This window comes from Octopus bimaculoides, chromosome 10, assembly GCF_046866305.1.
Source record: "Octopus bimaculoides isolate indiv1 chromosome 10, ASM4686630v1, whole genome shotgun sequence".
Taxonomy (NCBI): Eukaryota; Metazoa; Mollusca; class Cephalopoda; order Octopoda; family Octopodidae; genus Octopus; species Octopus bimaculoides.
Genome location: NC_142937.1, coordinates 1,968,916 through 1,983,680, shown reverse-complemented (window position 1 = coordinate 1,983,680; position 14,765 = coordinate 1,968,916). Strand labels below are relative to the sequence as shown.

Sequence of the window (14,765 nt, the reverse complement as noted above, 5' to 3'; positions counted from 1 at the left end):
ATAATAGGATTGTTAAAAAATATCAAATGGCAATGGGGTCCATAAGTAAAACATGGTTGAGAACGACTGTTCTAAATGAAAATGCCTTAAAAAATTGGCATAAATTTAATATATTCAACAACATGAACAACACACAAAAAAAAGTAAGATAAGGAAAACTGCTGCATAAAAAACATGTCTAATGACATCGAGAACTACAGTAGGCAAATATTGCAACTAAATGTCTAATGAAGATAGTGAATTAACAACTGCCACAAAAAAAAAAAAAAAAAAAAAAAAAAACCAGATTTGCCCTTCAAGAAAGGAATCATATATTGAGAACTTCAGAAAATTGGAAATGTAAATCTGAGAGAAGTGTGCTAGGAAAATTCCAGCTTTCAATAAAAGATAAAAATTCTAAATCTCATGCTGAGTTCTATCTTTTCTCTTTTACAAACAATTTTTTGCACCAGTAAAAAAAAATGCACGTACAAATGTTTGTGTGTGTATGTCTGTGTGTGAGTGTGTGAGTGTATGTGTGTATTATATATATATATATACATATATATATATATATATATGTGTGTGTGTGTGTGTGTGTGTGTGTACATGTATATTTATATACACATATATATTTATCTACAGACATGAATACACACACGTGTATATATAAGTATATTGAATATGTATATATGCATATATACATATATATGTGTGTGTGTGCATATACATATGTGTACACACACACACACACACACACACACACACATATATATATGTACATATGTATGCACAAATATACACAAGTACATGCAAATGTGTCTAGTGTCCAATGGTGCATGAAATACCTTCGTTGAGTATGAGTTTGTAAGAAATGGTAAACTGAAATGTTCCATGGGCAGGCGGCACAACGACTATGGTGAGGATTTGTTTTGATTTCGCAGCCATAACAAGTTCTTGTTCACTGAGCTGTATTGCTGGAAAGATAGAATTAAAGAAATACAATATTTTAATATCAGTGAATAGCAAGACAAAATGTGTAAGTGTGGTGCATGCGTGTCTGTATGTCTACGTGTGTATGGATGGGAAGTGGTGGGGGTGGGGGGGGGTTGATGATGTCATTGTTTAAGATGTTTATACATGTGAAGATTAAATGGCAGGAAAAGTGAGATTTGTTGACAGTGTGCATTAAATGTTACCAAATTAGCAGCAGCCGCAGCAATAGTGGTAGCAATGGGGAGGAGGGGGAAGAGGAGGATAGGAAGAGGAGGATAGGAAGAGGAGGAGGGGAGGAGGAGGATGAGATGGGGAGGGGAGGGGGGAGGGGGAGGGGAGGGGAGGAGGAGGAGGAGGAGGAGGAGGAGGAGGATGAGGAGGAGGAGGGGAGGATGAGGAGTGGGAGGAGGAGGGGAGGGGGAGGGGAGGAGGAGGAGAGGAGAGGAGGAGGAGGAGGAGAGGAGGAGGGGAGGAGGAGGAGAGGAGGAGGAGAGGAGGAGGAGAGGAGGAGGAGAGGATGAGGAGAGGAGGAGGAGATGAGGAGGAGAGGAGGAGGAGAGGAGGAGAGGAGGAGGAGAGGAGGAGGAGAGGAGGAGGAGAGGAGGAGGAGCAGAGGAGGAGGAGCAGAGGAGGAGGCGCAGAGGAGGAGAGGAGGAGGAGGAGGAGGAGGAGGAGAGGAGGAGGAGGAGAGGAGGAGGAGGAGAGGAGGAGGAGAGGAGGAGGAGAGGAGGAGGAAAGAGGAGGAGGAGAGGATGAGAGGAGAGGAGGAGGAGAGGATGAGAGGAGAGGAGGAGGAGAGGATGAGAGGAGAGGAGGAGGAAAGAGGAGGAGGAGAGGATGAGAGGAGAGGAGGAGGAGAGGATGAGAGGAGAGGAGGAGAGGATGAGAGGAGAGGAGGAGGAGAGGAGGAGGAGAGGAGGAGGAGAGGAGGGGAGGAGGAGAGGAGAGGTGGAGGAGAGGAGGAGGAGGGGGATGGGGGAGGGGAGAAGGAGGAGGAGGAAAGGAGGGGAGAAGGAGGAGGAAAGGAGGGGAGGTGGTGGCGGTGGAGGAGGAGGTGGTGGCGGTGGAGGAGGAGGTGGTGGCTGTGGAGGATGAGGTGGCGGTGGAGTACGAGGGGAGGGGATGAGTAGAAGGAGTGGAGGGGAGAAGGAGGGGAGGGGAGGGGGAGAAGGAGGGGAGGGGGAGAAGGAGGGGAGGGGGAGAAGGAGGGGAGGGGGAGAAGGAGGGGAGGGGAGAAGGAGGGGAGGGGAGAAGGAGGGGAGGGGGAAGGAGGGGAGGGGGAAGGAGGGGAGGGGGAAGGAGGGGGAGGGGGGAGGAGAGGGGAGAAGGAGGGGGGAAGGAGGGGGAGGGGAGAAGGAGGGGGAGGGGAGAAGGAGGGGGAGGGGAGAAGGAGGGGAGGGGAGAAGGAGGGGAGGGGAGAAGGAGGGTGGAGAAGGAGGGGAGGGGAGAAGGAGGGGAGGGGAGAAGGAGGGTGGAGAAGGAGGGGAGGGGAGAAGGAGGGGAGGGGGAGAATGAGGGGAGGGGAGGGGAGAAGGAGGGGAGGGGAGAAGGAGGGGAGGGGAGAAGGAGGGGTAGGGGAGAAGGAGGGGGAGGGGAGAAGGAGGGGGAGAAGGAGGGGGAGGGGAGAAGGAGGGGGGAGAAGGAGGGGGAGGTGAGAAGGAGGGGGAGGGGAGAAGGAGGGGACGTGAGGAGGGGAGGAAGTGAGGAGGGGAGGAAGTGGGGAGGGGAGGAAGTGAGGAGGGGGAGGAAGTGAGGAGGGGAGGAAGTGAGGAGGGGAGGAAGTGAGGGGGAGGAAGTGAGGGGGAGGAAGTGAGGGGGAGGAAGTGAGGGGGAGGAAGTGAGGGGGAGGAAGTGAGGGGGAGGAAGTGAGGGGGAGGAAGTGAGGGGGAGGAAGTGAGAATGAGGAGAGGAGGGGGGAGGAGGAGAGGAGGGGGAGGAGGGGAAGAGGAGGGGGAGGAGAAAAGGAGGAGAAGGAGAAGAGGAGGAGAAGGAGAAGTGGAGGAGAAGGAGAAGAGGAGGAGAAGGAGAAGAGGAGGAGGAGACGAGGAGGAGGAGGAGACGAGGAGGAGGAGGAGGAGAAGAGGAGGAGGAGAAGAGGAGGAGGAGGAGAAGAGGAGGAGGAGGAGAAGAGGAGGAGGAGGAGGAGAAGAGGAGGAGGAGGAGGAGAAGAGGAGGAGGAGGAGAAGGAGAAGAGGAGGAGAAGGAGAAGAGGAGGAGGAGACGAGGAGGAGGAGGAGGAGGAGAAGAGGAGGAGGAGAAGAGGAGGAGGAGGAGAAGAGGAGGAGGAGGAGAAGAGGAGGAGGAGGAGAAGAGGAGGAGGAGGAGGAGGAGGAGAGGAGGAGGAGAAGAGGAGCAGTAATATTATTCTTCTTATTATTATTAGTAGTAGTAGTAGTAATTGTTGTTGTAGTAGTAGTATATCTTTAAATCTTCAACTTTTGCAATTTTATTTTTGATCTTATATATTTGAAGATTTTTCCTGTCTGGCTGTTCTCCTTTCTACAAAACAGAAAGTTACATTGTAGAATAGTCATTTTTAATGAGTTGTTTTTATTTATTTATCACCCGACGAGATACATCTGCACCACCGGATGCTCCTGAACCAGTTGTTGAACGTCCCATACAAGAGGAATTGATGTTAGATGTGTCGACACAATTGTCGTGATTGATAATAAATTCTCGTATATTCCATCTTCTGCCTTTCATTTGTTTGAAATTCACAGAGCTAGAATATCTTTTATAATAGACTTGCTCAATCAAGCCTCGCCTGAAGCTAACCAACAATAACAGCCATCTTGATTGTTTGGAACAATATAGTGAAACACAACCCCATTAATGACTTATTGTTTCTCGTTGTGTGTAATCAATCATAACCATCAACATTCCACATTCATTTTCCAAGCTGGTATGGGTTGGATGCTCTGACAATATTTGGTCATCAATATCTTGCAGTATTTATTCTTTTATTCTTTTATTTGTTTCACCGATTTGACTGTGGCCATGCTGGAACACTGCTTTTAGTCAAATAAATTGACCCCAGGATTTATTCTTTGTAAGCCTAGTACTTATTCTATTGGTCTCTTGTGCTGAACCACTAAGTTACAACGATGTAAACACACCAACATCGGTTGTCAAGCAATGGTGGGGGAACAATCACAGACACACAAACATATATACATATATATATATATATATATATATATATATATATATATATATATATATATACACGACAGGCTTCTTTTCAGTTTCCGTCTGCCAAATCTACTCACAAGGCCTTGGTCAGCCTGAGGCTACAGTAGAAGACACTTTCCCAAGGTGCCCCACAGTGGAACTGAACCCAGAACTATGTGGTCGGGAAGTCAGCTTCTTATCACACAGCCATACCTGCACCTATGAAAAAGTGAATCATCATTCCTGGTGGGATACAAACCCACAACCTCTGGATTAGAAGTCCAGTGTGCTATCCCCTGCGCTACAGGGGATATGTTCCTTTAACTTCTGAGTTAAAATCCCATCATGGTCGACTTTAACTTTCATTCTTGTGAAGTTTGAAGAAATAAATTCTGTACACCTCACCTTTGAAATTTATGATCAAGTGCTAACGTTTCACAGCAGTGGAAAGCCAAAAATGTTCAAGCAGTATGTAACTGCATTCTAAATTCAAACTGCATTGGAGCCAGTTGCTTTATCATTAAAGCTTTAGCATTTAAACCAGCTCAGTGGATAGAGCGTTGGACGCATAATCATGCGGCAGTGAGTTCAATACCCAGACCAGGCTGTGTGTTGCATTCTTGAGCAAAACACTTTACTTCACGTTGCTCCAGTTCACTCGGCTATAGAAATGAGTTGCAACGTCACTGGTGCCAAGCTATATCGGCCCCTTTGCCTTTCCATTGGATGACATTCGTGGCGTGGAGAGGGGAGGCCGATATGCATGGGCGACTGCTGGTTTTCCATAAATAACCTTGCCCGGACTTGTGCCTGAGAGGGTAACTTTCTAGGTGCAATCCCATGGTCATTCATAACCAAAGGGAGTCTTTACCATTTTTTATCTGGCTTAAATATTCTATACATTTTATGTTCAAACCAGTTACATTTGGCCTATCACACCTATCCTGCAATGTCATTCTAAAAACAAACAATCGCACCATCACAATCTTGAAGTTATGAGATAATGCATCCTTAATTCAAAGAACTGTGAATAGCATTACATTTGACAGGGTAATCTGAATGTTAAAGAGTTAATCCATGATAAATATAATAAATACCAGTCATATACTGATGCTGATTCACTGAACAATACTGCTTACCTGAGTATTTGCACTAAGAATTGTTTTTTATTACTGCTAAACTAATATTTAATAATGATTTTTCCTGGTATACCTGAAGGCAGGTATTCTGTTAATTGGAGACCAATATGATTGAAACATAGTGTAGATGTAAATCTGTAAAAAAATGTTTCATCTCTAAAGATGAGGTTAATTGTCTAAACAATTATAATTCTATTTAAAAAAAACTTGTATCAGACATTTAGGCGTTTAAACTGAATCAATTTCTCATAAAAATATAAAATAAATTGAAAAATAATTACATAAATAAAATTAATTATATTTAATCATTTCTATTAGATATTGACATTTTTACTACAGCAGTGGAAAGGATGCATTGGAAAAATAAAATAATAAAAATTGGAAAAAAATTAATTAAAATGCTATATTTATTTTGAAAATTCATGTTAAGAAATATGAATAAAAATCATTAATTACTATTTGAACTGATAAAGCAGTCGAGTGGTAAGAATGGTACAGTCACTGAATGAAATATAATTTACTATTCAATGACATTTGAAATCAAATTTGCCTTTCATTTTAAAAGATAATACAAATAAGAATTAATGTTTTGAGAGAGATTAAATTAAGTATGCCCTTTCTCCATAAACATGTAAACTTTTACATGTACAATGTCAAAAAAAAATCATTATTAATACTGACATATCACTAAATACCAAGCCTTTAGATTCCTTTATGTCAATGTGAGCCCATAAGGTCATATTTATCCTATTATTCTTTTTGCCTTCTTTGAAATAATTTATAGAAAACAAACTTGTTCTTCATTTTGTAAATTCTTCAGAATTTGAAGAAGCCATTGCAAATAAAATAAAAGACAAAACAAATTCAAATTAATAGAATTGTCCACAAATAAGCAGAAAATATTGAACAATATGAACTGAAAGTGTGCCATATCAAGATCATCATGTTACCATTTGGTAGAGCAACATGATATCTATAGTAAAAAAGGGTGACTCAAAATGCATCCTTCAAGACCTGTTGGGGCAAATGAGATCAAAACTGAACCAAATTCAATGACTGGCACTCATGCCAATGGAGTGCTAACAGCACCATCCGAGCGGGATCACTGCCAGAGCAGCGGTCTTGCTCCGGTGCCGGTGGAATGTAAAAAGCACCATTTGAGCGCGATCGTTTCCAGCTTCGCCTTACTGACACTAGTGCCGATGGCATGTGAACAAAACATTGGACTGACTCCTGTGTAGGTGGCACGTAAAAAATACCATTTGAGCATGACCGTTGCCAGTACTGCTGGACCAGCCCTCGTGCCAGTGGCACGTAAAAAGCACCCACTAAACTCTCAGAGTGGTTGGCGTTAGGAAGGGCATCTAGCTGTAGAAACTCTGCCAGATGAGATTGGAGTAACAATGTCTTTAAAGATTTGGTAAGAATGTCTTTATATATGAGACTTACAACTACTGATGCAGGTAACTAAAGAGTTAAAATAAATTCTTGGAAAGGTGCCAATTTTGAAAAATGCGCTCAGGAAGAGCGGTCACCCCACTTGCTCCCCTGTTAACTGTGCCACTGGGGACAGTGAGCTGAAATGCTAGACTCTATACTGACACTCCATCGGTTATAATACCAAGGGCTCCAGTTGATCTGATCAACAGAACAGCTTGCTCATGCAATTAATGTGCAAGTGGTTGAGCATTCAACAGGTATAATTCTCAGGAAGATTCAGCATGACAGACAGTGTGAAAAGGCTGACCCTTTGAATTACAGGTACAAATCATTTTTGCCAGCAGAGTGGACTGGGGCAATGAGAAATAAAGTGTCTAGCTCAAGGATACAACACACCATCAGGAATCGAACTTGTGGCCTTATGACTGTGAGTTGAGTACCCTAACCACTGAGCCACATGTTAGATTCTACATGCTTTATGGCTACTGAACTTTGAAAATTGAAGAAGAGGCAGAGGAAGAAGAAAAAGAAGAGGCAGAGTAAGGAGAGGCAGAGGAAGAAGTGGAGGGAAAAAGAGGAGGGTAAAAAGAGGAAGAAGAAGAAGAACAAGAAGAAGGAGGAGGAGGAGGAGGCAGGAGAGGCCGAGGAAGAAGAAAAGGAGAAAGAGGAGGAGATGAAGAAGAAGAAGAAGAAGAAGAAGAAGAAGAAGAAGAAGAAGAAGAAGAAAAGGAGGGAGAAGAGGAGGTGGATGACAACTACAAGGCAGAAGTGGCAGAGGAAGAAGAGGAGGAAAAAGGAGGAGGAAGAGGAGAAGAAGAAGAAGAAGAAGAAGAAGAAGAAGAAGAAGAAGAAGAAGAAGAAGAAGAAGAAGAAGAAGGGGAGGAGAGAGATGAATGGTGATGATGATGATGATCTTGGTTTTTAAAATTTCTCAATGACATATTGAATACGTCCAGAGGAATTCTGCTCACCATCACTCACATGTGCTGCATGGAGGAGCAAAACATTAGAAGACAGGACTGCTATGAGACAAAAGTTTCTAGACAGTTCAGTGCAGCCAGAAGAGAGCAGAAGGTGATTAGGAAAGAAGAGTTAATATATATATCTCTCCTACTTGCAATATTTCATTATCTCTGTTCAACTGTCTCTTGTGCATACAATTGTAATATATTCCATTAGACACGAGGAAAGGTTAATGGGCACTTTTTATATATTGCAACAGTATGAGTGTGTGTGTCAATATATATATATATATATATGTATGTATGTATGTACGTATGCATATATATATGAATAGAGAGAGAGAGAAAGAAAAAGAGAGTGTAATATTATTTATACACACTCACACACACACACACACACACACACACACACACACACACACACACATATATATATATATATATATAACATATGTATATATATATATATATATATATATATAACATATGTATATATATATATATATATATATATATATATATATATATATATATATATATAACCAATATGTATATATATGCATGTATATATATATATAAAACCAATATATATATATATATATATGTGTGTGTCTGTCTCTGTGTGTGTGTGTATATGTATGTATGTGCATGTAACCAATATCCATATGTACACATACAGCAAGGCATTTAAGACATTCACTTCATAAGCACATAGCTTGAGACCAACCAATGCTTTGTCATATGCATGTGTATGTATGTGTGTGCATGCATGTGTATGTATGTGTGTGCATGCATTTGTGTGTATGCACTGTGTATGTTTATATGCATATATATTTGTGTGTACATATAGTTATATGTACACACACATACACACATATATGTACATACACACAGACAATCATACATACAAGCATGCATTTGTGTGTGTGTGTTTCACTTTGTGTTACAATGTTTGACAACTGGTGTTGGTTCCTTTACATCCTTGTAACTTATAAGTTTGATCAGAAAAGACCAATAGAATAAATACTCGCTGTCAGACATTAAAGAAGTTAAGTCCTAGACCTGATTTGATTAATTAAAACGCCTTTAAGACAGTGTATTATCATAATTGCAGTTCAATGACTGAGACAAGTAAAAGAATCTACTATAATAATACTCTTGTGCATTTCTCTGTCACAACATATGAATGAGAAAGGAAGCGGTGATAGATGAATAAGGAAGGAAGGGGTGATATCAAACTGGAAGTGGGATGATGAACATTCAACACTTACAGAAAAATCAATGTCTCAGCTCTGAGTGAGTATATATGTGTGTATGTAAAAGGGAGTCATGTGTGTGTGTGTGTGTGTGTACAATGGAAGTGGGATGGTGAACTTTCGATGCTGAAAAGAAAAATCAAACAGCGTTTCAACTCTCTGTGAGTGTATGTGTGTATGTGTGTGCATGTATGAATCTGTGATTATTATGTACCTTATTTTGTACTTTATTTATATATAAAATACTACAATTAGCTGTCATTTTTGATGGCACAGAGCCAGCTAGTAAGAGATTATATTATATTATATTATACAAGCAAATTGCACTGCATACTGTACCCTTCATCAGCTGTCAACTTAAGATCCCAATGATTTTGACAACTTTTTTGATAGTACCACTTTTTTCGGTGCTGCTGAACATCATTGATGTTATAAGGGAATGTCTCCATCATTTTAGCTGACACTGTAGCATGCTTTTTCCCTTCTATCATCCTTCCATGGCCCTCTTTAACCACTCCAGCTATGCAGCAACTATTTTGCTTTGCTACTTATGGAGAATTCATTCTTTGCTGTTAACTTCAGTCTTTCTCTCATATTATGAAGCATTTTCTCCTTCCCTCTCCAGTTCATGAATCACTGTTCTATTGTCCTTCCTACGTTCAATGTCAGTTAGGCAAGACATAAAGGATATAAACACAAAGCCATGATATTTCATCTCTGTTATAAAACAAGGAACACCTTCACCATTGTGCTTTACAGGATTTCCTAAGTCTCATATTCCTTTATATTTTGACATTTCTTTTCACACTCCCACACCATATTATTTTCTCGGTTCACCATCAACTCAACAGTTAGACGTTTTTCTCATTTCAAATCATGCCACAAAGCAAGACTCCATTCTTAATTGCAATATCGTTTAGAAATGTGAGATCTTTCAAACCCATTTGTGACTTACAGTCATTATCCCTGTGCAGGTATGTAGAGTTTACTTTGTATCTCAACCCTCTTTGCAAGTCACTAATTACTATCATTTTATCCTGGCCACATAATTACTCCAAGTTAGCTTTGCTAAAACTGACATATTTTTCATGCAGATGTCATTGTTGAGTTATTTATTCTGGTAACATTTTTTACACCAATCGATGTACTATCTGGTTTATTATCTTACTGATGAGTTCAAAATAAGATCAAAACAAGTTCAGAATTACTCCTTAGTGTCAACTGAAATAATGAAAATGATATACGAGCTGAAAACTGGGGTTGATATAATCAACTTATATACTACCCAAAAATTGCTGGCCTTGTGCCAAAATGTGAAATCAGTATTAACTTAACTTTGGTTTATTCATGGAGATGCACTCTCTGAGTTATATATCCTGACACACCATTACCGCCACTTTGACTGACTACACAAAGACAGCTTCTATTTCTACTTAACATCTCAGAAGATGCAACAGGAAAACTATACAGCTGTGAAAACAAGGTCTTAAAAAATAAAAAGGAAAAGTCACTCAACTGGTCAGAATTTCTCATCAACATGATGGAATTCTTTTTGCCAAAATATCAGTGGAAAACTTACCAAATGAAAACCTCTTGAGACTGGTAGGCACTTTATCAATTTTACTTGATACAATGACTCCACAATAAAAGGTAGTAGTAGTAGTAATAATAATACAACAGAAGTTTTGAAATGAAAATATGATAATTGAACCAAAAGAAAAAAGAAACAAACAAAAGGAAATGAAAAATAAAAGAGGTAAAATTAATTCTTTGAAGCTGAACTCATCCATGCTGTTTATGATATTAAATATCTCGTTTAGAATGTCTGATACACATAGAAGAGAGACTTGAGTGAATAGTTACTCATATGTAATAACACAGTCAATTTCATAGAATTGTTATTGTGGCTACTGTTTTTGCTGTTGTTGTTGTTGCTGCTGCTGCTGCTATTACTGTTGTTGAAGTTGCTATAGTGGCTACTGTTATTGTTATCGTTCTGCCCTGGTTCAAACCCAAGTAAGTTGTAACTATGCTTTATTTTCTTAGTTTTCCAGATGCATTATACCTAAAACTACATTATTCAATGAGTCCTTCCTTTTTATTATTATTTTTTTTTTTGCTTAACAGTAATGTGAATGAAGGATACTTTGCTGCTGTCTCTTGTAGGTCAAGCAGCTGAGTGAGACTTGATTATTTTCATTGGAAGCAAAGCAAATATTTTTTATCTTAAATCTTTTATTGTTTACTTGTTTCAGTCATTTGACTTCAGCCATGCTGGAGCACCACCTTGAAGGGTTTTTGCAGAACAAATCAACCCCAGAACATGTTTTTTCTAATGCCTAATACTTATTCTACTAATCTCTTCAGCCAAAATACTAAGTTACAGGGACATAAACACATCAACACCAATTGTCAAGTAGTCGTGGTGAAAAAATGGTCATCAGTGGCTCTCACCACACCTAGGGTTAAAAACTCAGCTCACCTTGTCAGTTTATGAGATTTCCATTAAAATTACATGCTGATTTCATAAACAGTAAACGTGTCAGTATCAAAATACGACATCACCGATGTAGGGAGATTACTTCCCATGTCAGTCATTAACTTTCTGTGGCTATTGAGTTGTTTTGACTCTTATTTTCAGCAATACTGGTGCTGATTAGTGCCCTTTGTCACTGGGTTCATTCCCACTGCATGGCACCTTAGGTAAGTGTCTACTACTATAGCCTCATGCCAACCAAAGCCTTGTGAGTGGATTTGGTAGACAGAAACTGAAAGAAGCCCGTTGTATATATGTATATATATATATATGTATGTGTGTGTATATGTTTGTGTGTCTGTGTTTGTCCCCACAACATCGCTTGACAACCGATGGTGGTGTGTTTATGTCACTGTAACTTAGCAGTTCAGCAAAACAGACCGATGGAATAAGTACTAGGCTTCCAAAGAATAAGTCCTGGGGTCGATTTGCTCGACTAAAAGGTGGTGCTCCAGCATGGCTGCAGTCAAATGACTGAAACAATTAAAAGAGTAAAGAGAGTATATATATATATATATATATATATATATATATATATATATATATATTATATGACAAGCTTCTTTCAGTTTCCGTCTACCAAATCCACTTGCAAGGCTTTGGTCAACCCAAGGCTATAGTAGAAGACACTTGCCCAAAGTGCTACACTGTGGGACTGAACCCCAAACCATGTAGTTGGGAAGCAAGCTTCTTACGACACAGCCACACAACATATTTTATAAAAGACGTCCTTTATGTTTTTTGTTTTTTTTCATGGTTTGAGTCAAGGGGAAAACAGTGTGCATGTAACCTTCACAGATCCCAGACATCAAGATAAATTGGAGAGACTTTGTTTACGTTCAAGGAGTGTACATATGAACCATGCAGGCCTGAACACCTAGACAGGTGCTACTTGAAAACCATCAATGAGGAAAAAAATTTTATGAAACCACTTAGATTAGTAAAGAGATGATTATTCTTGCATACAATTACTGCCACTGACACATTAAGAATATTAATTAAACACCATTAAAAATAAGTTTATTTGTTATTTTTCAAACAGGCAAAAACTTTTGACCATTAGAATGCTGGTGACAAGTGTAATGCATTAATATGGATGGAAAGACAATGAAAAGCAGTAGAAGAAAATATCAAATGGAACAGAAAAGAAAATAGATTTAAACACGTAGTAAAGTGAAAAATCGCTCTGTTATATCATACTTCACTAAATATCATATTGTGTAGTTATTACTGTTAGTGAAGGTGAGTGGCTTATTGGTTAGGTTGTTGGCCTCATGATCACAATGTTGGGTGGTTGAAATACCTTTGGGATAAACAAAACTTCGAAAGCTATCTGTGGGACTCGAACTCACGTCCCCTATAGACATAAGAACTCAGAAGTTTGGACTCCCAACCAGGAGTCTGACGAAACGCTTGAAGCCAGGAACTTTTCAGCACTCCTTTGTACAAACATACATACATACTCACACATGTCTATTATTTATTACTCATTATTTTTAATTATTTCATCTATTTATGTATTTATTTATTTATAATTATTATTTATTATTGTTGTGTTGTTCTTGTTGCTGCTGCTGCTGTTTATGTGCTTAATGATGCTGATGAAGTTACTGTGGTTGATGGTGATTGATGATGATAAGGAGGAAGAGAACAGTGACAACAGCAATGAGGATGAAGAGGATGCTGATGACGATGATGACGATGATGATGATGGCAATGATGATGACAATGATGGATTCGAATGCTGATGTGATTAAAACAAGAAGTGGTGAGTTGTGCAATTATGACAAATTACTTGGAATGAAAGTGTTTCTAATGTTTCCAACCAAATAAATAAATGAAACATTAAATAAATAATTACATAAAAGAACCCCACCCACACCCACCCACCCATCTACCTCCACCATCAGAAACAGTGCCATTCATCAGGCCCACACTGATTGATACATGTTGTAAACTTTTAAACATCTGCTTCATGTGTGTGTGTGTGTGTGTGTACATGTGTGTCTGGGAGTGTCTGTCTGCACACGCACATGCGTGTGTGTGTGTGTGAGAGTGTGCATGTGTGTCTGAGAGTGTCTGTCTGCCTGTCTGTGCACCCACATGTGTGTGTGCATGAGTATAACGCAATAGTTAAAAGTGGTGATTTAGATGATGACTTATTTGTGATTAACATGATGATGATGATAACGATGACGATGATGATGATAACGATGACGATGATGATGGTGATGATGATGATTAGAATGACGACTACGACGATGATGATGATAAGTAGGAGAAGGGGAAGTTTTGGTGGTGGTGGTGGTGGCGGTGGTGCTTAGTGATGAAGATAATGATAACGGCAACATTGACGAAGGAATTGGTGAATAATGATGCCAATGCTGAGGAGGAGGAAACACAACAATGGAGATGGCGCTCATAATGGTGATAATGCTGAGACTCTTAATGATTACATTGACAGAAGTAAATAACACTGAAAGGGGGGGGGGGTATAATGAATATGAAGGGGTTGACGATGACAGCAACGGTGGCAGCAGCAACAGAAGCACCAACGGCAGCGACAGAAGCAGTGGTGCTAATGATTATTGTTGTTGTTGTTGTTGTTGGTGGTGGTGGTGATGACGCAAAGTGAAATGTTTATGCATTTGTGATTTCCACCCTACCTCCCTGTACTGGTTTTAACGTTCTGTTTCTTTATGTTAACGAATCTATTCTTCTAATTACTGACATTGAGAATTACAAATTACACATGAAAAATAGTGAACGTAATTTATACATGTGTAACACACACACACAGACAATATGCATGAGTCTGTGTGTGTGTGGATGTGTGTGTGGGTGTGTGTGTGTGGGTGTGGGTGTCTGTCTGTGTCTGCATATGTGGGTGTATGTGTGCATGTGTGTATGTATGTGCGTATGTGTGTGTGTGTTTGGTAGAATGTTGCTTTCATATACAGAATAAATCGTTTGACACTTCAAGAAACAGAGTACATGATATTATTTTATTGGTGAGTATTTTGATCCAAGGTGAACTTCTCCACTACAACATGTGAAGAAAATCACCTCAGATCAAAACACTATTCATTCTGTAAAGCTGTTATTAATAAAATAATATATCATATTGTTCTTCGTGAAGTATTAAGTATTTTATTCATTTAATGAAAGCCTTGCTTTAACAGATAAATGCACATGAATATTATTAACATGCTAACAAGCTAACACACATGAATATCAACAAACTGTTTACTTACATATACGGCAAAGCAGAAATATTTAATCA

The 14,765-nt window shown here is 39.7% G+C and overlaps 1 protein-coding gene across 7 annotated transcripts in view; it reads right to left on the bottom strand.

Annotated features, from left to right (window-relative positions):
* LOC106867322 (cilia- and flagella-associated protein 65) overlaps window positions 1–14,765 on the bottom strand; it is a 1,093,663-nt gene that overhangs the window by 335,614 nt on the left and 743,284 nt on the right. For all 7 annotated transcript variants that reach the window (XR_016243317.1, XM_089358289.1, XM_089358292.1 and 4 more), the window contains one exon: window positions 828–956. Coding sequence is in view for 6 of the 7 variants with exons in the window: in XM_089358289.1 (XP_089214415.1) it covers window positions 828–956 (129 nt within the window). In the remaining variant the exon portion in view is untranslated. The remainder of the gene's footprint in view (window positions 1–827; window positions 957–14,765) is intronic.